This window comes from Dromiciops gliroides, chromosome 1 (assembly GCF_019393635.1).
Source record: "Dromiciops gliroides isolate mDroGli1 chromosome 1, mDroGli1.pri, whole genome shotgun sequence".
Taxonomy (NCBI): domain Eukaryota; kingdom Metazoa; phylum Chordata; class Mammalia; order Microbiotheria; family Microbiotheriidae; genus Dromiciops; species Dromiciops gliroides.
The window spans coordinates 638,795,565-638,810,996 of NC_057861.1; the positions used below are offsets into that span (position 1 = coordinate 638,795,565).

At 36.4% G+C, this 15,432-nt stretch overlaps 1 protein-coding gene across 3 annotated transcripts in view; it reads right to left on the reverse strand.

The window, feature by feature from the left end:
* The window catches only part of RFX3 (regulatory factor X3), a 327,432-nt gene that overhangs the window by 163,020 nt on the left and 148,980 nt on the right, over nucleotides 1-15,432 (reverse strand). For all 3 annotated transcript variants that reach the window (XM_043976081.1, XM_043976079.1, XM_043976080.1), the window contains one exon: nucleotides 4,911-5,035. In XM_043976081.1, the coding sequence (XP_043832016.1) occupies nucleotides 4,911-5,027 (117 nt within the window). In that variant the 5' untranslated portion in view covers nucleotides 5,028-5,035. The remainder of the gene's footprint in view (nucleotides 1-4,910; nucleotides 5,036-15,432) is intronic.

Sequence of the window (15,432 nt, forward strand, 5' to 3'; positions counted from 1 at the left end):
GTATCAAATACTTATTGTTCTTTCTATTAAGATCTATATAGAAACTTTATGAATGCAACTATAAAACACATAGAAATAAATATACACCTATATAACTGGGAAAATATTAATTACACATAGTTAGACTCTCGCAATATTATGTATCAAGATAATGGAGTGTGATAGATGAGATTTGGCAGATACTCAGGGGCCCACCTGGAGATTAATTTAAACTGATTGAATTGGATAAGGCGACTGACTGCTGACTAGATTACTGACTGACTTCTAGTTACCTAGATTGGAAGCACATCTGGCTGGTACTTAAGGGTACTTAATGAATTTGAATGATACTAGCCAATCAGCTTGAAGAACCTCCCATTTCTGGGAGGGGAAAATGAAGCAACAAGTGGAGGCTTGGGACTTGCTTCTGCCTCTTTGGCTAGGAGAGATCTGTGTGGTGGCAGAGGACTTCAGAAGTGGGAGCTAGGGAAAATTAGGATTGCCAGGTTATAGGAAATTTGTTCTCAATCTTTCTCTTTCTTTTACTATCTTTCAATAAACCCTTAAAAAAACCTAAACTCATTTAACAGTGATGGGGGGGCAGATTAGAACCCACATTTAGAATTTTAAATTACACAATTAAAAATAAAAATACTATCCTAAATTAATTTACTTATTTAGTTCCATAATGGTAAAAATACATATCTATTTTTGCTAATGAGAATTTAAATACACCTTTGTCTTTACTTAAGGCCTTCTCTTTAGATAAGGCAGACAATGAATGGGATAGAAGAGAAGAGCTTGTGCTGAAAAGGATGCCTTGGGATGGATCTAAAGAGGTCCTTAAGACTTGAGGAAAACCTCAAAGAAAGAGATCTCTGAGATATACTTGTGGTCCTGGTTCTTCAGCACAACTTTGGTTCTAAGCCCTAAGAATTCCTGCGGAGTCAGACAGAGAAGTAGGTCTTCTTGGCACAAGTATCTGATATACATGTGCAAATAGTCAGAACCTGACCCAGTAAAAATGACAACGTGAACAATGTTTCTCTTTAGTAAGCTCTTTCCCCTGGGCTAGACCTAGAGGTCTTCTTACATAAGACACACATAGAGTATCTTATTTTACATAGGAAGGAAATGAGTCCAAGGAAGGTCAAATGACTTGCTTAGCAACTTAAATTTAACTTGTCTCCTGGCACCAAAAGTCTCTAACTGTTCTTTCCACGGTGTCACACTGCTATCTCTTCATCCTTAGTTTCTCAATCTTCCCATGCAGTCCTATGCTGAACTAAGTTCCCCAGTGTGGCTGCTCATTGGCCTCTTCCCTCTCTAGATCATCTTCCCCCTTTTCCCAATCCTCCATTTACCTAGCCTACCTTGATTTTATTTAGTATTGGGTTCTTTAAACCTAATCTGATTAATCAATACTAAAACATAAGCAAAGGTTAATGGATTATTATATCATATCTTGGTGGAGGAGGTGACTTTACTTTTTATTAGAGTTAAATTCTTGGCCAAAATGATAGTTGATCCCTTTGTAGTAGTTTTAGTCACCCAGGTTTGGGAGTTGATTTCTTTTTAAGAAACCGAGTAATTGGCAATTCAGCATATTGGTAACCTTAAAAGTTTCTGGGTATTCAATACTGCAAAATATTTTTGGCAGCAATGACAATGTATACTATTAAATGCTCCAACAGAAATGTATTATAGTTATGGGGAGCCTCTTTAGGTTTCTGAGCAGAAGGGTGACATGTTTTTCCTAAAGCAGTGGTATGAAATATATATTGGAGAGTAAATAGAATCTAGTAAATTTCAAGACAGTCAGTCCAAGGGTTAAGAGAAGAGGAGTGAATGCAAAGAACCACCTTTAGACAGAAACATGACCATTTTGCAATGAAATGGTAGCTACTAACAATGGCATATAGTTGTGAAGATATTACTCTACAGCTTGAAAATTCAAGATGACATCTGTACATGAACAATAGTAGATATGGTACAAAGCCAGAGATACTAATAAAGAGCTAATCTTATTTGTGATAAGACATTTTACATCTCCAAGGGGTATCTTTTGAGGGCACTAAGGTGATTTAAATGTCTTTTGCCAGGGGGAAAAAGGATAACAAAATATGGAAGAAAAAATACTTCCAAATAAGACTGAAAAATTGCATAAAAACCTAATCTCCAGGAAAATCTCATCTTAGCAGCACATGTGACATATAATAGAGAAAAGTTCCCTGTTTACCCTTGGTAGGAGCTAAAGCCAACCAGAGGACATGGAAAGTATACCAGGAGAGACTATTTCATTTCCCTTTCTCTCCATTGAGACTGTCTCTAACCAGGCATAATAGGCTACAAAAGGAAGGAGCTTCATCTAAATCTATGTGAGGGATCAAATTAAAATAATCAGAGCTTCTGTAGTCCATTTGATCCAGGATATATTGTGTTATAATACAATGGTGTCAAATTAAAATAGTAGCAGGGGCCACTAAACTATATATAATTTTCTTGTAGGTCACATATTGACTTAGAAAACCACATAGTAACATTACCTATGTTCTACTGTATTTTTGTTTATTTTGTTAAATATTTCCCAATTGCATTTTAATATGGCATCAAAGGCTAAGCCATGTATGTGTTTGACATGTTTGGTATACTCAATTAAGTGGAGTTAGTAAAAACTGGATTCAAATCCCAACTCTGACACTTAATAGTTGTATGATGATGGGCAAATCAACTGACTCTCTCTGAGCTTCATTTTCTTTATCTGTAAAATATAGATGATGCCAATAAATAACAAGGTCACAGGGCTGTTAGAGACTCAGATGAGATAATATGTGCTATCACTGTGGAAATTTTAAAGTCAGTTATTAACACTCTTCCTTTTCTTCTTCATCTTCTGCTTCTAAAGTCAGATAACAGCCATACTTGCTTTGGTTGATGAGCAGGGTCATCATTTTTCCCCCATATCATAGCAGCAAAACACAAGACAGAGAACATAACTAAATTAAGAATCTGAGTAGAATACTCAGGAGCCAAAATCAAAATTCGTTATTATAACTTTTGAAAAAGAGAACAAAAGTGAACAGAAAAGAAACACTGATTATGAATGATAAACTAAAGGGGATAAACACCTGACTATTAGTAAGAGTATAACATTTAATTGTTACCCTTTTGCAAAAGATGATAATGAAAATTATTGACTTGTTTTTTCTCCCTCTTTTTATATGGAAGATCAAACAGTATCCACTCCCTTCTGAATTAGTTAAAGATTATTTTACTTTCACTTTTTCTTTCAGGGTTTTGACATTAAAATATAAAACAAAACAATCTAAAACCCTCTAGAAAAAGAAAGATTCTTTATTTAAAAAATAGGTATAGGACTTTAGTGGTTAAAAAAAAACCCAACAAAATAAAAACAATGGTAATACATCTTTTCTCATTAAGACAATAGAATATATATTTCTTTACCCCTTCTCTCCACTCCTACCATTAAGAGAAGGTGGTTCTTAGATTCTCTACCTCTGTAGAAAAAAGATGATTTTCCCCAACTTCTGTTGTTAAATTGTTTCAGTTGTATCTGATTCTCTGTAACCCCATTTGGGGTTTTTCTGGAAAAGATACTGGAGTGGTTTGTTATTTCCTTCTTCAGCTCATTTTAAAGATGAGGGAACTGAGGCAAACAGGGTTATGTGTGTGCACTGATATGGCACCTGCTGGAGACTTACTGTAGAAAAGCTCCGCCATGAGGTGAAGGTCTCTGAGGGCAAGACCATGTGTCTTTTCTTTGGTGTCAGGAAGTGATGTTTGCTAGTGGGAGGAAGAAGGGGGAGCCTGGCACTCTGACTTGCTCTTTTTCCTGTGGACTCTGGCGGAGAGTGGAGCTAGGAATGCTCTCTCCCTGTAATAGATAGATGAATCTAGGCCTTCCCCTTTCTCTTTACCAAATTCTTATTCTCCTTAATAAATGCTTAAAAGTCTAACTCTTGCTAAAGCTTATAATTTATTGGCTACCACTCATTAGATATTTTAGACAATATAGCTAGAATTTTAGCCTTTGCATGTAGCCTTTGCATGTGACTTGCCCAGGACCATATAGCTATCAAGTGTCTGAGGTGGAATTTGACCTCAGGTCCTCCTAATTCCAAGGCTGGCATTCTATCTATTTACCACCTAGCCTGCCCCCTTTCCCTCAACTATACACATACAATTACAAAAATAGCATTAGATTATCTACACAGGATATTGAGACATTATATAAAAATTAAAAATTCAAGTTGATACTGGCTACATGGATTTTCCCACTTATTTCTTCAAAACATTAGAAGAAATGACAAGCCAAAGTGTTCAAAATCTTTTTAATCTTTATAACTGGCATTTTTTTTGCCCCCACCTTTGGAAAAAATCAAATTCTCAAGAGAGTGATAAACATTTTAAAGTTTAAAAAAGTATTTTCACATTTAAAATAGTATAAGTCAGATACACACATTGTTTACATTAAACATTATTTTCCAACATCACAAACAAGTCATTGTGCTAAGCACTGTACAAAACTGAAAGGCAAAATCTTTGCTTACAAGTAATGTCCACCTAATTATATGTTAACTATCCAAAGGAGAAATTTGCTCTTCAATTTCTACAACCTCAACATTTCATGAACACAAAATAATGATTCAACATAATTACTAAAACCATCTTTTGAAAGCACAAATACAGCTTATATTTTTAAGTGTTTAAAGTGTTTCAGTGCTCCAAGAGAGGAAATAATCTTGGTTAGGGAAAATCTCTGAGGCTCTCTCTACCTGCTTCTGTACCAAATAGAGAAAGTCTACCCAGCTCTCCAAGGCACTGATATGGCAACCTTCTATTCTATGGCAAATCGCATCATTGCTACATGGATGAGTAGCATGCCTTGACTAATGATAAGCGATGTTTACCTGTTGCTGTACGGGTACTTGCTGTACTACTTGAGTGGGCACTGCTGCTTGGCCAGCCACAGATGTTTGTAAAGTCACTGTCGAACCTGTGTCCGACCCAGTCTCTGATGTCTGCATGATGGTTTCTGAAAAACAAAATAAAACAAACAAAAAAAGAAATCAGAAATCAGGTTGAAAACACTCTTTCCTTACAAAACTGCCTTCTGCTATTTAAAACATTCTAACATCTCCCCCCACTCCCACAGGAAAACAACAAAGAAAAACAAAACAAAAACAAAATGCTCAGCTCTCCAGATACAAATATTAACAGTCATTTAATTAATGACCTATATGGTCATTTTCACTGAACAGATCATCACTCTGTAAAGAAGTCTAAATAATAATACCCACTCCATGATTTTAAAATATAATCTCTTTGCTTGTGGGTGTGAAGGTTGTAAAATGAACGCAAATCAAATAAACATTATTATTAATCTAGCATACCTAATACTATATAACTCTAGACTGAGGACTGTGATTAAGGAGATGTTTCAAGGTGCTCCTGTAAGTATGAGTGTTCAATTCTCAGAGAAGGCATTGAATCTAATCTAATGTGACCTGAAATAAATCACTCTTTATGGGCAGAGTTGTATGTTTTCAGAATGTCAATGGAGTAATACAAATTGATACATTAGTGAAGCGAAAAGTTCATTCAACTAGGGACCTAGATATAAGTCACAGCTACTTCACAACCAGCGTTGTGACCTTGAGCACACCACAGAACCTCTCTGTGTTCAGTTTCCTTTTCTATAGAAGGGAGTATCATTTACGTCTAAGATCCCTTCCGTTTCTAAATCTATGGTCCTAGGATTAGAATTTTTTTTTCTTTACTGCAAAAAAAAAAAGCTATCTGCTCATAGAACAAAAATATCACACTGTTTTAAAATTTCTGAAAATTTAAAATTTGGAAATTTTGCAAACACCAATTTTTAACTCAATTTTTTAAGAGGAAAAAATAATCTTAGCCATTTTAAATAGCAACCTCTTATGATTTACATGCTATAGTCTCTTCTATCAATCAATTCATAAAATTCTGTAGCTGGAAAGAAGTCTAGGGATCCTTCCTTTTGCTGATGAGGAAATTTAAGGCAATAGGAGTAAAGGGACTTGTTTAACATCACAAAACTAGCTAGTGTCAGAGTCAAAACTAAAATGAACAACTTCAGACTTCCCATTCCACTCCTCTTTTCACTAATATCAATTTGCCTTGGGGATAATACTGTGATGTATCAGATTTTCCCCTAGTTTTTATTATCCTAAACTATTATAGAAGGACAAATGAAAGAAGTGAAGAAGGAAGAGAATAACATGTGCATAGTAGTTTACAAATACATTTTCTTATTAAGGAAGGTATTATTGTCTCCATTTTACAGAATAAATAAGCTCAGAAGAGTTAAAAGAATTGTCTGTGTCTAAATAGTAAATATCAGAGCCCAGATTTGACCTCGTAGGTGATTCCAAATATATTTCCCTTTAAAAAACCTGCAAGAAGAAATATCTTATTTTAAAGAATTATAATAAAAGGATTATAATTAAATGAAGGCAATGTGAAATTTTGCAATACCTAAAAAATGTGTTCAGACAACAAAGTTGAGACCTCAGCGCTGCCTAAAAATATTTGAGAATTCCATTCAGATTCAATAAATATTATATTACTAGCGTGTGATGGTATTTCATATGGAAAACTCATTCTTAATTAGAATATGAGTATAAACTAGTGCTACTAAAATTTTGTATAAAGGAACTGTTGAATTTGGATGAAAACTCCAAAAATTACAACTCCATAAATCCCACTCCTGTACAAAGTATGGCTTCAATTTCTTGTGACATGAAATGAATCTAGGTTGTCAAAAGTTTCACCCACAGAGCAAAACCTCTGACAGCCTCTATCAGATTGGAAGGTCATTGAGAATACTTGTTCTGATGACATGTATTCCACTTTCCATGTACTAACCCAGTTCAGTACAGAGAGGCTCATCACCATTACAAATATGATTGGCTACTGGAGGATAATCTTTGGCCATAGAAACTCATTTTTGTTTTTTTTATCTTTTGAAAAATATATTAGAGGGGCAGCTAGGTGGTGCAGTAGATAAAGCACCGGTCTTGGATTCAGGAGTACCTGAGTTCAGATCTGGCCTCAGACACTTAACACTTACTGGCTTTGTGACCCTGGGCAAGTCACTTAACCCCAATTGCCTCACCAAAAAAAAAATCTATTAGAATCTATAAACATTGTCTAGAGCAGTGATATCAAACTCAAATAGAAACAGGGCCCACGAAACTGTGCATGAGGATCTTTGTAGGCTACATGTTGACTTAGAAAACCATATGTTTACATATATGCATGTATATATATATGCATGCATACATATTTACACAAAATATATGTATATATATATTTTGTTAATATATCAACATATTCAAATGAGATGGGAATTCGATTTTAATCTGGTTTGGGTCACACTTGTGAGTATTGTGGCCTATATGTGGCCCATGTATTTGATACCTCTGGTCTAGAATACTTAACTCTTGGTACTCTAAATGTAAAATCTTTATCCAGTGACCAACAAATTGACAAATTACTGGAAGAACTAAAACATATAAATATTGATATTCTTATGATAAGTGTCCAAAAGAAAGTTACAGTAAATTAAAAGATGGCTCACAGGTTCACTTAGAAAAGCATAAAAAAGAGATGGTGGAGTTGATTTCATCGTGTGCCCAAAGGGCAACAAGAAACAGCAATTTCATGAGATATTTGTTCATTTTGTCTTAGAGTAATTATAATAAAAATAAGCAAAAGGAACTGTGAAAAATATAACAATATTATTTAACTTCTGCTGTAGAGGATGAGGAAGGAAAAGAAATTTTATAAGATTCTACAAAATATATTAACATGTACTTTGATACTCAGTAATTTTAATGAAAAGGCAGGCAAAGGACAACAAAATGTTGGCAAAAATGGCCTGGGTTTGAGAAAGAGGCCAAAGGATTGTAGACTACTTAGAAGACTCATCCCTTTACATTAAGAATCTTATCACATAGAAGAGTGTTCTGGACACAGCTAGCACTAAACTTCATCGTAAGAAAAAATGATCATATAATATTTTTTGGTCTGTATAGTTGATTTCATTGCTCAAGGGAAAACCTGTTAAGGAAATTCCCTCTACCAGTGCAGACTGGCAATTCATTTCTAACTTAAAGCCGTATAGTTATTTGTAGTACTGAGAATATTGGTGACTTACTAAAGGTCACACAACCCATGTACATGAGAGGGTAGGAATGTAATAACACAAAGATAATGACTAATTATTGATGATGGGAATCACAGGTGAAAATCAAGATGCAAGATTTAGAGGTAGCACCCCAGAAAGAATAGAAAGTAATAGCAATTGATAATTAGTTCTATTCTATTCAAGAACATGGTACCTTAGGCAGAAGTGCCACTGTTGGTATATTGAGATATGTCCCTAGGGAATAAAATGGGCAAATATTGGAAATATGAAGGCAGTCACATTTTACCCTTAAGTCCAACCAGATGCAAATGTATATCCTTGCTTATATCAGGAAATAAAAGTGGAACCAGAGAGACAAATATATGATGGTCTATATTAGGTTTCATTAGTGAGCAGATCTTGAGTGTTGGAGGAACAGATTGATTACTTTAGCAGAGTTTGCTATATTACTTACCCAAGAGTTATCAACTACTCTTACCACCCCAAAATAGAAGGTTTCAAAGAATTTCAGCCTAACAACCCATTCAGGAAAAACAAAGTGGATGACAAGTACCTATTGTCTAGATTATGACATATACCAACTTTCTCACCTATATAAAATCCTTATAAAATGAGCTATGTATATTTTGAGGTTATTATTAATAAAAATAAAGAAGGGGATAGGCAACCTTCCATGAACATTCCTCTATAGCAGGCCATATTGTATAGTCACACGATTTGGAAAAGGTGAAAAAAATGTAAGATCCATAGATGTTTATTGTTTGTTAAATTTAAAAGATTCATTTGACTCGAGACAGCAAAAACTGAGCCTTAAAAGCTCTCTCCTTGAATAAGGAGTTTCTCATGAATATGTTACAATTGTATAATATTCCTTGATAAGTATAACCACAGAGGTAATTTTGTTGGATGATTATCTGGTTCTTAACAATAAGCAAGGCATAAAACAGGGATATCTATGCAGAATTTTCTTGCTAAATTCCAAATGGATGTGATTCCCCACAGGTAGGTTCTCTAGGTGCTCCCAGGTATAATTTTGGGTAATTTTGTGCTGAATGACTCCAGTACTAGTATTTTACAGTGCTTTCTCAATGAGGTCTATGGTTTGTCAAAAGACTTCAACCATAACAATAAACATAAGAAAAACAAAATAGATGCAAAATGCAGTTGGAAGACCAATCCACTGAGTAAGTACATAGATATCTACATTTGTTCAAAAAAGCATTAATAAATCACCTACTATATGAAAGCAACTATGTTGGGTACTCAGGATACTAAGACAGAAACATAATGCTTCCTACACTCAGAGGGCCAACATTCTACTGGACATATTGATATCTCAATCAGGTACTGAAGATGGTTTATGAATTGGGCTCAGAGTTTAATCAGAGGAAGAAAATGTTCTGGATTATATTTAAGAAATTATGTAGTCTTTAGCCATCTCAAGAAATTCCCCATTTTTAATCCAAATGTTAACCAGTGCCACTGTATGGGTACAAATCATTGAATGCCATAATTTTGAAAGAATGAAAATTGTAGGTTATCCAAAGAACAATGGAGAGAGACACAGGGGGTGCAAGAAGGCAGCAGACATATTTCTAATTATTATCTCAGGGGAAAAAAAAGTCATGTAAATGCTATCATTTAAAAATCTCTGATCTGAAAAGATGGACCACTTATATGGCAAGAGGACTTACATAACAGGACAACCCCAAATTTACATCGCTAAATGTAAAAAGACCTAGAGTAGAGCAGAGGTTCTTAACCTGAGGTCCATAAACTTGATTAAATATATACATATATATATTTTTTTTTCCCAGGCAATGGGGGTTAAGTGATTTGCACAGGGTCACACAGCTACTAAGTGTCAAGTGTCTTAGGTCAGATTTGAACTCAGGTCCTCCTGAATCCAGGGCTGCTGCTTTATCCACTGCACCACCTAGCTGCTCCCAATGAAAAATATTTTTATAACTGCATTTTTTTTTTTTTAGTGAGGCAATTGGGGTTAAGTGACTTGCCCAGGGTCACACAGCTAGTAAGTGTTAAGTGTCTGAGGCCGGATTTGAACTCAGGTACTCCTGACTCCAGGGCCGGTGCTCTATCCACTGCGCCACCTAGCTGCCCCCATAACTGCATTTTAATGTAATTGGTTTCCTTTGTAACTCTACACATTTTATATTATACATTTAAAACTTTATTCTGAGAAGGTTCATCAGTTTTAACTTCCAAGGGCCTAAGACTCTTTGTCCATGACAAACAAACAAAAAAAAAAGGCCAAGAAATCCCTACTCTAGAGGAAGGCTTCCAAATTTTTGGATGGATTCTCTAAGAAGGTTTTCTGGGAGGACAAAGAATGAGAAGGCATACATGATCTACACTGATAGAGAAATTACTCACACCAATGACATTATAAATTCATTGAAATTAAAGTATCTATTCCCACTTATTCTTAAAAAAAGAAAGATCATAAGGGTAGCATGCTTTGACCTAATCCACTTTTGAAAAACTGAACTTTGTTATTTCTTGCTACTGCCAGAGATGAAAAACTGGTCATAACAGGAGTTTATGGTTGGAGAATGTGGGAGCCAAACAGAAATAGTGGATATGAACTTCATACAGGTTTCCTGTAATTCCCCCTGAATTCTCTGTTTATGATGGTCTCCATTGCCTTGGTCCACTTGAGATATGGAGGAAAGCCAACCATACTGCTTCTCATTCAAGTTGGCAGCAGTAGTGGCAACATTCAAGCTGTGGTTGGTGAGTTTCCAGAAATAAAGTCACTTGAATAAAAAGTGCTCTTCTTATTTCCCTCACTTCTGGTTGGCAACCTCATTCAGGCACTAGCAAAATCTTCCCCCTCACATCACTGACCAGGCTGTATCCACCTAACAGAACCTTCCAAACACTGCATACCATATTTGTTAAACCACTGGTTCATATCATATATGTAAATTTTTAAAAATAAAAATTCCACAACACAAAAATTAAAGATATATCACTAAAACACTTGTGCTAAGTCCCCTAACTCTACTATTGGGTTTAGTTTTACCAGAAAGCAATAGATTAGTTTTATCCAGATGTTTGCTGCTATACATCAAAAGTGAAAACTGACAATAATCTGACATGAAATCATAATTCTTACGTATCTATGGATAACTTTAGATGAAAAAGTATGTAAGAAGATGTCCAAAAATGTTGCAAGTTCCAAGCTCTAGAATCAGAATTTCAAAACTAGAAGGGGCCACAGGCCAGCATCAGTCCAACTCAGATCAGAATAAGAATTCTCTGAACAACAGTCCCAACAATTGGTTATCTAGACTATGCTTGGAGACCTAAGGTGACCTTGGAGACCTGAGGCAATCAATGATTCTATTTTTAGACTTCTGATTCATAGATAGTATTTCCTTATTTCAAGCTTTAATATGTCCCTTTCACTGCTACATAATGCTTCTAGTTCTACTATGTGAAGCCATGAACCATGAGTCTAGTCCTCTTTATTTTTATTTTATTTTATTTTATTTTTTTAGTGAGGCAATTGGGGTTAAGTGACTTGCCCAGAGTCATACAGCTAGTAAGTGTCAAGGGTCTGAGGTCACATTTGAACTCAGGTACTCCTGACTCCAAGGCCAGTGCTCTATCCACTACTCCACCTAGCTGCCCCATCTTGTCCTCCTTTTTTTTCTTTTTTTTTTTTTTTAGTGAGGCAATTGGGGTTAAGTGACTTGCCCAGGGTCACACAGCTAGTAAGTGTTAAGTGTCTGAGGCAGGATTTGAACCCAGGTACTCCTGACTCCAGGGCCAGTGCTCTATCCACTGTGCCACCTAGCTGCCCCTCCCCCCTTCAACTTATCCTCTTTAGAAAAGATAACCTGGGCCTCAGGGAGCCAGGGATAATTAGCCTATGTGGAAGGGGACTCAGATTCACTGGTGATCCAGCTACTTTGGGAATTAGAGGAATTAGAGGAATTAGAGGGTCTACACCATGGATGAAGTTTATTTCATCCTAGATCTCATCTCATTGTCTTCCAGTTTTCAGAGAAATCTGGTTCTCTTCAAATGACTCAAATAGCCAACCAATGTTGGTTCTGCTCCTTTACAACAGCTGACATGTCCTTTATTCCTCACTGTTACTTCCAGACCTTCCCTATACTGCCATTATGACAACTTCTCATTCTCTAAGGTTCATGTGACCCAACTCCATAATGCCATCCAGATCCTTATTGCTATAATGTATTGGCTATAAGGTCACCCATTTTCCTTTCTAAATGAGTGCATTGATGACCTTAACCTTCCTCTCCACCATTCTGTCAGTATACACATTTTTAGTTCCCCTCAAATGCTCTTGAATTAGGACTTATCAATCTCTTCAGTTCCCAAGATCTGCAACTTCTTTTTACATCAGCTACCTATAGGGTGGCCATATCTGTCAACTATAATTATGCCTCCTTGATTAGGAGGCATAAAATTCCCATGCTCTGGTTATAATCTGTCAAAACTATTCTTTTTCCTCACTGTGACCTCCAGTCACACTTGGCACTGTGTTCTTGCTTCGCTTTTTTTCTCTTCGAAATAACAGGATCATAGGTTTAGAACTGGAAGGGACCTCATATATCAGTTCTTTTAAAAAAAAATTTAATTATTTAGTTTTTTGGTGAGGAAAGTGGGGTTAAGTGACTTGCCCAGGGTCACACAGCTAGTAAGTGTCAAGGGTCTGAGGTAACATTTGAACTCAGGTCCTCCTGAATCCAGGGCCAGTGCTCTATCTACTGCACCACCTAGATGACCCCTCATATATCACTTATTAATTGTAGGTCACTTATATGACCTCTTCTGTTCTGTTGCTGTTGAATACCACTGGGTTAAGTTATATGACTATGCCAACTGGGTCTATAAAGTCATGTCATCTAATCTCAACCAGTCTATTGACTGCTACACAGTAATCCTTTTTTACTCCCTAGTCTACAACCTTTAATATTCCCCAAAGCACTCTTTCAAACCTCTTCACTCTCCTCACACTCTAGATGCCTTTCCTACCTCCTTCTTTCATAACCATTCACTCTGAGTTCCCTAGTTTCCCCTAATCTACACCTCACAAACCCTCAACATCATCACCCATTCTTTCTCTCTTTATTCCAGTCACGGGGGATAAGGTGGTTCTTAAACTTTTCAGGGCCAATTCCTTCATTATGTCCACAATCCCTTACTCTTTGGGGAGTTGGCCCCACCAACTTCTTCCCTCTCATTAATCTTAAATCTCTCCTTTTCTATTAGCTTCTTTCCTTTACCCAGGTATCCCCTAGCTCTATAAAAACCTTTACTTGACTGTGCCAATTCCTCAAGCTATACTTCCATATCTCTCTTTCCTTAGACTGCCAAATTCCTAGAAAGAATCACCCACTCTCACTGCCTCTACTTCCACCACCTACTCACTTCTCAACTGCAAGTCAGGCTTCTGATTCCACCAATTCACTGAAATTTCTCTCTCCAAGGTTACCACTGATCTCTTAACTGTTAAATCTAAAAAGTTTTTCTCAGTCCTTATCCTACTTGCCCACTTTATAAGTTATGACAGTTTACTATCATCCTCCTTCTGAATATTTGGCATCTGGAACCTTATGGTTTTTCTGTTAACCCATCTCAGTCTCCTTGGCTAGTTTGTCATTTGCTTCCGGAGTCTTAAATATTGGTATCCTTCAAGGCTCTGCCTAAGCCTTCTCTTACCTCTCTAGACTCTCTTTTAGTGATGCCATCAACTCCATATGATTTAATTATTATAGCAATACATATAATACCCAAATATATGCCTAGAGCCCCAATCTCCCTCTTGAACTTTAGGCTTACATGATAAACCTTAGGCTGGATGTTTCCACTTTAGGTGGACAATTCCACATTAAACATGGAATTTATAATCTTCTCCTCTGAATCTACCCCTCCTCCAAATTTCTTGATACTTCTTAAGGGAATGGTTATTTCCCAGGCACCCAGGTTCATAACCTCAGAGTTATATTTTTCCTTCTCATTCACACCCACATCCAATCAGTTGTCATGTCCCCATTTCTACCTTCAGATAACTCTCATATTCATCTCACTTATTCAATTACTACGCCAATCACCTCTTTCCTAGACTATTGTAATAATATATCAGATGGTTCCCCTCCTTCTCATTTCTCCCTTCTCCAGTTCCTTTGCCACATATTTGACAAAATGATGTTGGAGGGGGCAGCTATCTGGTGTAGTGGATAAAGCACCAGCCCTGGATTCAGGAGGACCTGAGTTCAAATGCAGCCTCAGACACTTGACACTTATTAGCTGTGTGACCCTGGGCAAGTCACTTAACCCTCATTGCCCCGCAAAATAAACAAATAACAAAAACAAAACAAAACAAAATTATATCGGAAAAGTAGATTGGAACCAGGTTGTGAAGGACTTAAAAGAAAAATTGAGATCATAATAGAGCCTAGAGGCAATAGGGAGTCATTAGGGTTTACCAAGTAAGGGAAATGGCATGGAAGATTACTTTGGCAGCCTTGTGGAGGAAGGAATAGAGAAAAGAAAAAGGACGATTTATTGTAGGCCATGTACATTGTCTTTTTGCTTTACTTCACTGTATAGAGTAGGGCCAAATATGAAAAGTGCAATTAGGTGAATTAGAACTTGTAGTGGTAGGAAATAGTCTTTTGAGGATGACATTGCTCACAAATTATAGATTAGGGAATACTGATAAGAGAATTTTAAAATGGAAGGGACTTTCCAAATGATCTACTCCAACCCCCTTCATTTTACTGATGAACAGACTCAGAGGGTAAGTGAATTGCCTAGGATCACACAAGTATAGCAAATAGCAGGCCCAGGATGTGAACTCAGATCTCCTGATTCCAAACCCAATGGTCTAGGTGTTCAGAAGATAGTATCTTTTGGAATATCATCTAAAACATTTGGTTGGTATTTCTAAAAAGATAAAAACATCTTATCTATCCTACTGAAGTTGCAACTGTTCTCCTTTCCAAACGAAACTGCAATAAAACCCCATAATAAGTACTTTGCCAGAAGCCTTTTCATTGATTAATTCCATGGACTGATTTAAAACAGCAGATCACAATTAAAATGTTAAAGCATGTTTGGGGAATATAACCCCACTGCCAACTTCCAATAAACAGATCATTTAATCCCAATGGCTTAAAATGGGTAGATTCAAAAGCTTTGGGTTCATTTCCAGCATTTCTGCAGTGCAAGGTTCACCCATATGA